The sequence below is a fragment of the Fusarium mangiferae genome, assembly GCF_900044065.1.
Source record: "Fusarium mangiferae strain MRC7560 genome assembly, contig: FMAN_scaffold013, whole genome shotgun sequence".
In the NCBI taxonomy this organism is placed as follows: Eukaryota; Fungi; Ascomycota; class Sordariomycetes; order Hypocreales; family Nectriaceae; genus Fusarium; species Fusarium mangiferae.
Window position 1 is genome coordinate 1,478,225 of NW_024573933.1, and position 12,354 is coordinate 1,490,578.

At 50.6% G+C, this 12,354-nt stretch overlaps 3 protein-coding genes across 3 annotated transcripts; all 3 read left to right on the forward strand.

Annotated features, from left to right (window-relative positions):
- Nucleotides 1–1,745: 1,745 nt before the first annotated feature.
- On the forward strand, nucleotides 1,746–3,766 carry FMAN_16206 (uncharacterized protein; the record flags this gene model as incomplete). The annotated part of the gene is made up of 4 exons (XM_041822335.1): nucleotides 1,746–1,769; nucleotides 1,857–1,982; nucleotides 2,032–2,601; nucleotides 2,684–3,766. The coding sequence occupies 4 exons, from the start codon at nucleotides 1,746–1,748 to the stop codon at nucleotides 3,764–3,766; spliced, it is 1,803 nt and encodes a 600-aa protein (XP_041688025.1).
- A 525-nt stretch (nucleotides 3,767–4,291) lies between these two features.
- Nucleotides 4,292–7,831, forward strand: FMAN_00480 (uncharacterized protein; the record flags this gene model as incomplete). Its single annotated transcript, XM_041822336.1, has 2 exons — nucleotides 4,292–7,459; nucleotides 7,511–7,831. The coding sequence occupies 2 exons, from the start codon at nucleotides 4,292–4,294 to the stop codon at nucleotides 7,829–7,831; spliced, it is 3,489 nt and encodes a 1,162-aa protein (XP_041688026.1).
- Nucleotides 7,832–9,177: 1,346 nt separating this feature from the next.
- On the forward strand, nucleotides 9,178–11,217 carry FMAN_00481 (uncharacterized protein; the record flags this gene model as incomplete). The annotated part of the gene is made up of 3 exons (XM_041822337.1): nucleotides 9,178–9,400; nucleotides 9,604–9,804; nucleotides 9,863–11,217. The coding sequence occupies 3 exons, from the start codon at nucleotides 9,178–9,180 to the stop codon at nucleotides 11,215–11,217; spliced, it is 1,779 nt and encodes a 592-aa protein (XP_041688027.1).
- Between the last annotated feature and the right edge of the window lie 1,137 nt (nucleotides 11,218–12,354).

Here is a 12,354-nt window from a genome sequence, read left to right on the forward strand (position 1 = left end):
GGATACAGTGGAGGCCAGATGATCCCTGTCCCAGGATCATTTGGAGGTCATCGGACACTATGAGTTTTTCCTCTTGTCTTGTTGTTTCTCGTGTTTTCCACCCCGCCCGCTTCGGCCGAGAGAAGAGGATGGAATTTCATGCCACATCATATCATCTTACTACGGATGATTTATCAGAGAGACAGACCAAGTGGGCGGTGTGTTTTTGGTTAGTTGTGGTGGAGATGCGTTGATCGCATCGTGAGAGTCGCTTAGACAGCTCCTGGGACCTGAGGTACTCTACTGGGTCTCAAAGTACTGCTATATCTAGAGTTTGGTGCCAACGATTAGGTTGAGTTAGGCTATGGAGTCGTTTAAGGGGCGATATCTTGTTGAGTTGGGCATCGTCGTCAACAAATTTCCATGTGGTTTAGACCTCGATGGATATGGGGAATGCCGATGTCTGTGATATGCGATTCGCAAGTCAATGGATTCTTAGAAATCGGTCTCATGATTGGTTATCAACGAAGCAGGGAATAGTCTTCTTTGCTTTTTGTTTCTCCTGCCAAGTTGTATTTTATGTACACACCGTGTATTTGATGCTGTTATTGTTCATCATGAGTTCTCATAATGGTAATGGCAGATCATGAAATCTATCGCTAGCCTGGAGATGGACTGATGGACCGTTCTGGGTGGCTTGGAAACCCCACCTAAACTCAGGCAGCAACATTTTGAACAGTTCAGAAGAAGAAAAAGAGTCTAGAGAGAGAGTCTCTGAGAGTGGTGCTGCTGTTGAGGACGCCACTGAATAGTAGCATTGACATTCAGCACGACTCTCGGCTGCAGAGCTTCTCCGCCTTTGGGAGAACCTGCAGCGATTCTCAGCTTCTAGAGCTCTTGGTATTGGATCTCAAGAGACACACCTGAATTACTATAGCACGCCCTCTCCTCTGGCGTTGCCTCCCACGTCCTCTTCACTCTAGGCTCATGCATCCCGAGCATCCCCGCCCTGAAAATAGTGGGCTTTGGTGGGGGTTCCCCGGGCTCAGAACATGTCAAAGCTCCCATCCATCATGGGCAAACAATGGAGCTCTCCCCATCATGACTGGCCTCTCTCTTTTTTTTCTTGGTGGTGAATCGCGAGATGCCGAGAGAAGAGAGAGTCTATAATAAAAAGTGTTCCACGAGCTTATTTTGGGAGGATGCTCCACATCGTCCGATGATCAATTCAATTGTTCAGATCATAGATATATATGAGTGAGGTCTCTTCTCTATCCAAGCCCTCACAGAGCAACGTCATCTGTTTATTCATGTTTATGAATTGAGTTACAAAGCATTACAGACGAATACAGTACGATCCAGTCCAGTCCATCTCGAGCTAAGACTCAGTGATCCATCACTGGCTACACACCCTCAGCTACCTTACTGTACATACTCAAAGTTCCAGACTTTTTGTTGCTTTTCGCGGGGTGACAACTCCGCCTCAGACGACGCCTCCTTTCTCGGCCTTCTGCTTCTGCTTCACACCTCCTCGAACCTTTCTTCCCCTCTCTCGCTCACTCATCGTCTTCCCCGTTTGGGAATTTTGTTTTGCCCAACCCAAGCCTTGGAGCTTATTCACCGGACAAATAAACGTTGTCTCACTCTGATTCAGAAATAAGACTATGTATAACAACCATAAGCCCATCAAAGTCATGGAGTAGGTTTCTCTTCATCTCGCCATTCTTTCACAGTTCAGGCACAGTTGCTAACTTTCCTTCTTCGCAATGGATAGACCTCCTCAAGTTTTGGTATGCGCTCATCGAGATACATCCTTCAACCGTTGGTGGCGGTTGTGAAAGGTTAACATTGTGTCATGACTGACTTGTCCTGTGTAGGATCACTACATCGGTGTCGATGTCGGCACTGGCTCTGCTCGTGCTTGCATCATTGACGAAACTGGTGATATCAAGGCTCTGGCCTCTGAGAACATCAAGCTATGGCAGCCTGAGACTGGCTACTACGTAAGCTGCACTCGCAACCCCAATACCCATCATAATCTGACTCCTCTAGGAACAATCAACCACAGACATCTGGCAATGCATCTGCGAATGTGTCCGCCGCGTCGTCAGCGAGTCCACAGTCAACCCTTCGAGCATCAAGGGCATTGGCTTTGATGCCACTTGCTCTCTTGCCGTCTTCACCCACGACACCGACGAGCCGCTCCCCGTCACCGGCCCAGATTTCACAAATGATGGCAATGACCGCAACGTCATCCTGTGGCTCGATCACAGACCTGTCGAAGAAACCGAGAAGATCAACAACACTAAGCACAAGCTTCTCAAATATGTTGGTGGGAAAATGAGCATCGAGATGGAGATGCCAAAGGTGCTCTGGCTCAAGAACCACATGCCGCCTGAGCTGTTCGCCCGTGCCAAATTCTACGATCTTGCCGATGCTCTCACACACTTGGCTACTGGTAACGAGACCCGTAGCTACTGCAGTGTCGTTTGCAAGCAGGGCTTCGTCCCAGTGGGTGTTGATGGTAGCGTCAAGGGTTGGCAAGAAGACTTCTACCATGAGATTGGTCTTGAAGATCTTACCAAGGACGACTTCAAGCAGATGGGTGGTGTCAACGGGGTGGTGAGCCTTTTTCATAATTTCTCACCTTGCTTTCTCTGCTCCAAACCTTTCATACACCAGAAGCTAACCATAAAATTCGCAGAACGGAACCTATGTCAGCGCTGGCGAGCCTGTAGGCACCTTAAGTCGACTAGCCGCGAACCAACTCGGTCTTCCCATGGGCATCCCTGTGGGCAGCGGTGTCATTGACGCATATGCAGGTTGGATCGGAACTGTGGGCGCCAAGGTCGATCTTGGGGACGACGAACTCAACGCTGCTGTACCTCACAATGACCTTGCCCAAGCCTTCACTCGTTTGGCTGCTGTTGCGGGAACTTCCACGTGCCACTTGGCTCTGTCCAAGGAGCCTGTCTTTGTACCTGGTGTCTGGGGTCCTTACCGTGATGTCCTCTTGCCCGAGTTTTGGATGGCTGAAGGTGGTCAGTCCGCGACTGGGGAGCTTCTGCGGCATATGCTTGACATCCACCCTGCTTACAATGAGACATGCGCCCTTGCCAAGGCTGAAGACAAGCACATCTATGACTTCCTCAACACTCACCTTGAGCTGATGGTTGAGAAGCATAATGCTCCCTCTGTTTCATACCTTGGACGTCACCACTTCTTCTATGGTGACCTCTGGGGTAACCGCTCACCAATCGCTGATCCCAACATGAAGGGCAGCATGATCGGACTCGACAGCGACAAGAGCACCGACAACATGGCCCTTTGGTACTACGCCACCATGGAATTCATCGCATTACAGACACGCCAAATTGTCGAGCAGATGAACAATGCTGGCCATGAAATCTCCTCCATCTTCATGTCTGGTTCTCAATGCCAGAACCCCGTTCTCATGAACCTTCTAGCAACCGCCTGCGGCATGCCTGTCCTTATCCCCCGTTACGTCAATGCTGCCGTCGTTCACGGTGCTGCCATGCTCGGTGCCAAGGCAGCAAGTCATGCCAAGGAGGGCAGCGAGCCTGAGTCTCTCTGGAGCATCATGGATCGCATGAGCAAGCGAGGTCGGCTGGTCGATCCCAGCACCAACGAGGATGAGAAGGCTCTTCTTGATGCCAAGTATGAAATCTTCCTGGACATGTGCAAGACACAGCAGGAATACCGCAGCAAGATTGACAAAGTGGCTTCCAAGAAGGCACGTGTCAATGGTGCTCCCAATGGTGCTTAGGGGTTGAGCTTGTGTATTAGATGATGATATGAAGTTGATGAGCGCTGGATTTGGGCAATTGGCGTTGGAATTTGGTATAAAGACCAGTAATTAATGATCATGCGTGCGCAGATACAAAGGCGTATCTCTAAAAGGGTGAATGAAATAGAATAATCAACTTCTTTCTTTGTTAATTACAATGTCTTATGTTGGTGTATCACAATCCATTTCCAGCTTTGACATTTACTGGCTGAAAGCTGGAGCTCTAAGCATTGACTCTGCAGTTTGCCTAGCGTTGCCTAGGAGCAAACACTCTCTCTGATTGGACAAAGCTTCACCTCCAAGGATCTCATCCTAGCCTTGGCCCACTCCTAAATTTCTAGATCCAAACGCGCCGCCTTTCTCTGTTTATTGACCAGGCTTTTTCATATTCTCTCAACCACGTATTCAGACATTTAGTCTGTCACCAGCACTTCATCGCTTCGTATACCACCCGAGGAGACACGATCGCAATTTTTCCCCGACGGTAATCGATAACGAGGCACCATGTCACTCTTCGGACAGTCCACCAACACTGGTGGCAGTTCACTGTTTGGAGGAGCCAACACGGGTGGCACAACAGGCGGGCTGTTTGGACAGTCTACAACACAGAATCAGCAGAGCGGAGCAACAGGCGGTGGTCTGTTTGGTCAAAATGCCCAGAACCAACAACAACAACAGAGCGGAACCACGGGAGGAGGCTTGTTTGGAGGACTGGGCGCAAACAAACCAGCTACCACGGGTACTGGCCTCTTCGGACAGCCGCAACAACAGCAGCAGACCGGTAACACAGGCGGTGGTCTCTTCGGTCAGTCAACGACACAGCCGGCCAGCACAACCACCGGCGCTGGAACTGGCACTGGACTGTTTGGACAACAACCTGCGCAGACTCAGCAGAGTGGAACTACAGGCGGTCTGTTTGGCGCTCAGCAGCAACAACAGAAGCCATCGCTGTTTGGTTCTTCCCTAGCGCAACCCGCGGCAGCTGCGAAACCCTCATTGTTCGGTCAACCGCAGCAGCAGCAGCAGCCGCAACCCCAGCAGAACGCGCCTTCGATGCTTGGTGCAAGCACCCTCGGCGGAAGCACCCTGGGGGGTAGTCTTTTTGCTAGTCAGGCCCCCAATGGACAATCGTCATCGCAACCAGCGGGTGCCTATTTCGACAGTCTCTTTGCCAAAAGCCAGAAAGCTGATGGTAAAGCCAACATGGAGGACCTCCCGAGTCTCGAGCTTGGTTTGGGCGATTTACGGCATCGATTGAAGAAGCTCCAATCAAAGCCTAGCGATAAACCTCTTGGTGGAAAAGCTCACTATCTTCTTGCAGCCTCTGGTGTTGATCCTGGTGTTGCTGCTAAGGACCTTGGCCTCCTTGATGTCCAGGCTGGTCGCACTGAGCGAACGACCCATGGATACGCCCCGAGCGAACTCGATGTTGAAACATACCTCTCGAACCTCCAGACCAAGACGACTCTCAGCATGATTGCCGATGGGATCGATCGATCGGTTCGCGACTTTGATAACTTCCTCGAAGACAATGTTACGATGGAATGGGAGGCCCAACGAAAGCGCATTTATCAGCACTTTGGAATCTCGCCTCGTGAGGATGTTGCTACCTCTGGTCGTGAATCTCAGAGCGCTTTCGGTCGATCTCGGCGCAAGAGCCAGGCCCCAGCGGCAAAGAGTGGCAAAGCCAGCGTTCTTGGCAGGTCGACACTCCAGAAATCTGTCATCGGAACCCCTAGCCGAATTGGAGCGCATGCGACTGATTTCTCAGATGTCGACCGCTCCTCTGAGTCTGGTGGCCTGGATGGTCGTATTTCCTCTGACGATAGAGTGCTTCGCGAGAGGCAAGGACGTCTCTCAGAGAAAATTCGCAACCTCAACACAGCTCGTCTTCTAAAGCGACCTTATCCCATCCTCTCTGAGCTCGCGGCTGTTGAGAAAAAGTCACACGAACCACATGCGCCACATCTTGTTGAGGCGTACCTTGCAGTCATGGAGATTGTAGGCGAGAACCCTGATGCCGAGACGACACTTAACAATGCCACGGCCAGGGAGCGCGAATTTGCAGATATGTATCTCAACGATAACCCCAACTCGGCCAAGGCTGTTGAGATGCGAAAGCGTATCCTCAGCGGCGCAAACGTCTTCCTTGAGAAGCAGTTCTTACGAGAAGTTGAGTCGCTTATTGCTAAGCATCCTCACGAGGCGAAGCTTGGAGGTCTCCCCGATATTGTCAGCAAGGTCAAGGCGTACATCCGACTACGGTCCGCACGAAAGGACCTGGTTCCTGACAATACTGAGCTTCAGCAGGTTCAGGGCGAATATGTCTGGGCTATTGTGTTTTATCTGCTCCGCTCAGGACATGTGAGCGAAGCGGCTAAGTATGTTAATGACAACACCAATCAGTTCCGAGGCATTGATAGAACCTTTGCAACGTACTTAAACAACTACGCTGCCAGTGAGGATCGCCGTATCACAAACAGGAAGCTTCTGGATCGTTGCACAAACGAGTACATTCAGCGCTCGCGCAACGCCCCTGAAAATTCGATTGACCCTTTCCGCATGGCTTGTTATAAGGTTATCGGACGTATCGAGCTCGGTAACCGCAACCTGGAAGGACTTAATACAGATATCAATGATTGGATTTGGCTTCAGTTCAACCTGGCGAGAGAGGGCGATAAGACGATCGAGATGGCTGGCGAGTCATATGGCCTGGCTGAGTTGCAGTCTAGCATCCGAGAAATCGGTCTGAAGCACTTCCCCAAGGCCAACTCAGAGGACAGCAACGGCAGCTTTGGCATGTTCTTCTACCTGCAGATTCTCTCAGGTATGTTTGAGGATGCCATCGCCTACCTGTATCCCTTCTCGTACGTCGATGCTGTGCATTTTGGACTCGCGCTCGAGTTCTACGGTCTGCTCCGACCAAGCGACGCTATGTCACCATCCAACGACCTGCGAAGCTACAGCACCAAGAACCTACCACAGATCAACTTTGGTCGCATGATCGGGTACTACACTCGTGACTTTAGAGCCGCAGACGTCGTGTCTGCTGTGGACTACCTGATCCTCATCTGCTTGAACCAAGATCTTGGCGGTGAAGCAGGCCAGCGACACGGCAACCTCTGCCACGAGGCTCTCCGAGAGCTGGTTCTCGAGACACGCGAGTTCAGCAAGCTGATTGGTGATATCCGACCAGATGGTCGACGAATTCGTGGCATTATCGAGGAACGCGGTCCTCTCATTGGGCTTGATGCTGAGGACGACTTTGTCAACACTGTCACGCTTCAGGCCGCCAGTTTTGCGGATGAGAACGGCCGTACCACAGATTCTGTGTTGCTGTACCATCTGGCTGGTGAATATGATACCGTCGTTGCCATTGTCAGTCGCGCACTGAGCGAGGCTGTGTCTCTCGAGATTGGTGAGGACCCTATGCGTCTCATGCCTGTCAAACCCCGGGCTGGTGAGCAAGAGGCGGACGCCGGCAGCAGTCTCAGCCTGGCAGCCATTGATGATCCTGTCGAGTTGGCCAAGACCATGATGAGCATGTACGAGCGAGACGCCATGTTCTATAGGAGGATCCAGGACCAGAACAAGGTCGCTTGCCGGGTGCTACTGGAGATGAGCAGCATCAAGGGATTGGTGGAATCCGGACAGTGGGCTCAGTGCCTCGACGTAAGTTGACAAAATTCTCGTGTAATGGAATTTGCTAACGAATGTGCACAGAGAATCCGAAGCCTCGAAATTCTCCCTCTGGATGCAGCAGGCGATGGCAGCACCATTCGAGCATATGCCTCAAAGTTTTCTGGACTCTCACAGCCCGTATCTATTAATGTGCCTAACCTGTTGATGTGGACCATTATTTGCTGCGTTCGCCAGCGAGAGCAACTCACAAGCGGCCAGTTCAGCGGCAATGAAGGCACACGACGATTGATGGTAGATCAGCTGAAGCAGATGACGCTGGATTTGACGACGTATACCAGTCAGTTGCGCTACAGATTCCCACCTCATCTGCACGAGGCTCTTGCGAGAGCATCGGCGGAGTAGACGTTGAACTTGGGAATACCACGGATTGGGTTTGTTGAATACAGGAAATTGGTTGTATGGCTATAGTAGGATGCCTAATGAGCTTGAAGACGAGACATACACAAAAGGGCAAGGCACGGGCTAGTAGAGATTTTGTGGGATAGGATGGTATTGATGTAAGAGACTTGGAGAGAGGATCATCTCGTTTCGTTGGCGGTTTGATAGTAATTGTACCATCACAATATCGATGCATATTTTTGTCAGGATGCAAGATCTTTAGAATGGTGATGTGAAATAAGAAGCTCCCTTGACAATAAGTCCAAGTCTCATGAACGTTTTTTTTTTAATATTACTTATACAGTCGAAACTTAGTATCACAGAGTAGTCAACTGAGATGAGGTCGAGATTGAATTGTTAAGGAGGCATGAAATATTTACAAACACAGATAACGGCTGAAAATATTGGATTAGGTACACTTACATCATAATAAAAACAACCAACGTCTCCTTTGGAAATGCTGCATGTTAGTGCACTTTTTCTCGCGGTCATACTCGGTCTTATTATTCCCAGATCGTACCTTGTTGGGGGGAGTTTTCGTTAAATCACCGAGTCACCTGATTCGACGGTGGCTTGTGGTCTGTGCGTTCATGGTTCACCACTCGAATCCAATTTTGTGAGGTCCATGACTCGTTCTCAACCTGGAGCTGGCGGGCTTTATGAGTCAACAGTCCCCCTCCAGAAGCTGTGCCTGTCTCTTTCCAGTTACAATTGTTTCCACGGACCCGGTCGATCGTTAATCGATTGATTCGCTTTGCTTGCGCTGTGCAACCGACGATTCGTTCTAGGCCCTGGCCTGGTTCTCGACCTTTTCCCTTTTTTCCCTCTCTCTCGCTACAGAGACGTATCGAGTAGGGGAAGTGACCCCACAGGTGAGAAGGGATTGGATATCTTCATCTTCATTACCGGGCTATTCCCCCCTAAGACTCCCCTTGCTGGGTCGTGTCGTGTCGTACATTGCATTGCATTGCTTCGTCCTGACTCGTTGAGTCGAGCGAGCGAGTGAGTGAAGCAGACAGGAGCGATAAGACGCGAGACGAGGCAGAGCCCTTCTTGCCAGGCCGGAAGAGGTTTCGCTCTTGAGTAGGTTGTCTGAAAGGCAAGGAACCTCGTTGAGGTAAGGTTGGCTCGCTCGTCGATTGAGTGGATACACATCAACTCATCCTCGTTCGTCTACCCCCACACTCTCAGACACAAACCTCCGTTCCGCCTCAGTCAGCCTCTTTTCCCTCTCGCCTCGGTCTTGTTCCGCTTCAACTGCCGAGGACAAACCCACTCCGAGACGGGGGCTTCTTCCCGCTTCCGCCCCGATGGCCTCCGGTCCTGACACCCCAGGCACCGTCCAGAGTCCCGCTGGCTTCGGCCCTGGCCCGGACGATGATTCAGCTTCTCTCAAACGCGATGCTGACGCGGTCAACCCAAGTTCACCCGCTGGTGGTGATGATGGCGCAAAAAGGAGGAAGAAGGCTGGCCCTGGGAGTCGAGGTGTCGCCAATTTGACGCCTGAGCAACTTGCTAAGAAGAGAGCGAATGGTGAGTACAGTTTTTTCTTTCCTCTCTGGTGATATGACATATCAACCACCTTATCACGGTTCAGTCACTAGGCTGTTGACGAATAATGGCCGTCTTTGTTCCTGCTGATCTTTTCATGTCTATCCCCTTCCTGTCTTGAGACTCACCCCACTGGTCTCATCGTATGTGATAAGATATATGTAACACTACTAACACCGTTGCAGACCGTGAGGCTCAACGGGCCATTCGTGAGCGGACCAAGAATCAAATCGAAGATCTTCAGCGCCAGATCCAAGAACTTACCAACCAGCAACCCTACCAAGAACTGCAGAGTGTTCTTCGTGCCAAAGAAGCCGTTGAACAAGAGAATGCCGACATCAAGCGTCGTTTAGCTGGCATAGTTGCCATGCTCCAGCCCATTATTGGTCAAGGCAAGCATCTCGTTTCTTTTCTCCATGTATTCAGGATTAACACAGCGTATAGCTGGCATTGAACAAGCATACGTATCACCAGCTCAGACGTACGCGCCCCCCGTACAGCATTCTGTTACTCTGGCCGTCCACCACAATCACCACAACAATGCAAACGCTGCTTCAACACCCGGCAGTGTTTCATCTCCTCCAAGCCATGACCCTGCATCAAGTCAAGGTCACTGGCATCACCAGGGACACCATGCGCCTCCTCAACATCACCACTCTCCTCACCCATCCGCCGGGCCACCAAATACTGCCGAAGCACAAGCTGCCAGCCAATTGACTCAACAGCGCCGAAATCTCCAACATGGACTCGATATGGGCCCTGAACGTCTTGGACTCGAATTCCTACTCGAACCATCTCAGCGGGTGAACCGGATTCAGAATGGTGTCAACGGCGCCCAAGACACGCCCCAGTTCCGCCATATGCCTATGAAGCACGACTGGACAGGCGTCAATCAAGAGCGTGCGTTGCATAGTCGGTCGGCAAGCTGGGGCTCTCAAGGAAAGCCAGGCCAGCCTTCACAGGAGCAACAGCAAGGCCAGCATCAGCCCCCCTCACATCACACACTATCGGCTGCACATACACCCGAAAGCTCACACAGCCCTGCCTATAGCCCTGCCATGAGTGCAGCTGGTGGACCTGTCCCTCGCAGTGAACCCAGCATTACCGATCCTGCAACCCCTATCAAGAATTGCCCACCGACCTGTCCCCTTGACTCTTTACTACTCGACTTCCTCAGCGAGCGTCGTCAACGTGCTGCGGATGGACTGCCTGCTCAAGATGTTGTTGGCCCTCGTTATCCATCTGTCTCGTCTCTCCTCAACCCTGCCAACAGTGCATACAGCCACCCTCTCTCCAAGGTATTCACCGATATCCTCGCCACTTTCCCCGACATTTCGACTCTCCCTGAGCGTGTAGCCGTGCTTTACATTATGTTTCTTGTAATGCGCTGGCAAATAGAGCCTACTCAGGAGAACTACGACCGGCTCCCCAAATGGATGGCGCCATGTCCTTCCCAACTCACCATCCCACATGCTGCCTGGCTTGACCACATTCCCTTCCCTAAGATGCGAGATTATCTTGTTCGCGATCACAACCCGCTTCTTCACCCCTTTGATAATTTCTTTGTACCATTTACCACAACTCTCTCGTTGTCTTGGCCATACGAGGAGACCGACACGTTACTTCAGGACCCAGACAGTGATGAGCTCATGATCAATCCCGTATTTGAGCGCCACCTACGGAACCTGGATAATTGGAAGTTGGGTGATGCTTTTGCCAAGGCGTTTCCTAAGCTAGTAGGAACATTCAACCTCAGCCAATCTACTTCGCCACGACCAACTTCGTCTAGTAGCCGATGACACAGGTGCCAGAAAAGTACCGTATCAAAGTAACTAACTACTCTGTACAATAATGTTTTTCTCACGGTTGGCGTCTTGTGTCTTCGTCCCTCCAATTCTTGGAGGTTTGGCTTCGGCTTGTCTTTGTCCAAGGGAAAGAGGGCTGTCGTATTGTGATCGCATTTCTGGACCATGGTTGTTGCCAGGCCAGAGTACACGGTGTTTATCACACTTATCGGAGTTGTTTGTCTTCAGAGCCACCGAAATACGTATGTTTGTATGCTCGCACGCGGTTAAAGGATATAATCACTAGGCTTAGGTAAATCTTGCAGGGTGACTTGGATGGTAGTCAACAGAAGCTCAGGTTAGATTTCATCCTAAAGTTTCCAAAAGCTGGCCTAAATCTAGTCTAAATGCATATAATTTTATCCTAAAGTCTTCAAAGCTGGCCTAAATCTAGTCTAAATTCATCAAACCCTCCTCACAATGGCCCCAAATTCTAGGTTAACCTTAGAAATAAGATTCCCAACCTCACCCTACACTAACGGAGAAAGACAGCGGCTCTGAACTGCTCTCTTCGCACAGTTTTGATAGGCTCTACATACAATTCATCCCAAGTGCTTACCGCACATCTGGTTCCTAGTATTGACGTTATGGCAAGCCAGTTTGGGCGTCTTAAAGCGGACCTGTGATATGGATTGTGAGCGTCTCATGGCCGTCTGGCTTAAACCACGATGCAATTCTCCGGAAATCAGCTTCGAACTGGGCACGCTCGCACGATGCAACCATATTGTGTGGCAACCGCAACTCTGATTTTGTGGCTCTATTCTGAAACTCGCTGGTTGTGACTAGAGGAACATCCGTACTGACCTGGTTCCCATACATGACATAAATGTTGTTGGATTGATCTGGATCTACTTTGTTGAGGTACCGGTTCCTCGCATTATTGATATCTCTAAAACTGGATTCCATGTCGTTTGGGTCAAACATAATGACGGCTTAGAGTTTGTACTCGCCAAGCTCGGGCTCTTCGTACTCTGTCAGAGCAGGGTGCTTCTTCATGAGTTAGCTTAGCTTCTCAATAGGGCGAATAAGATCGTATCAAGGAGGAAAACAACATTCAAACCCGAGTTACTGTAATGGCTGGGATAGGAGATA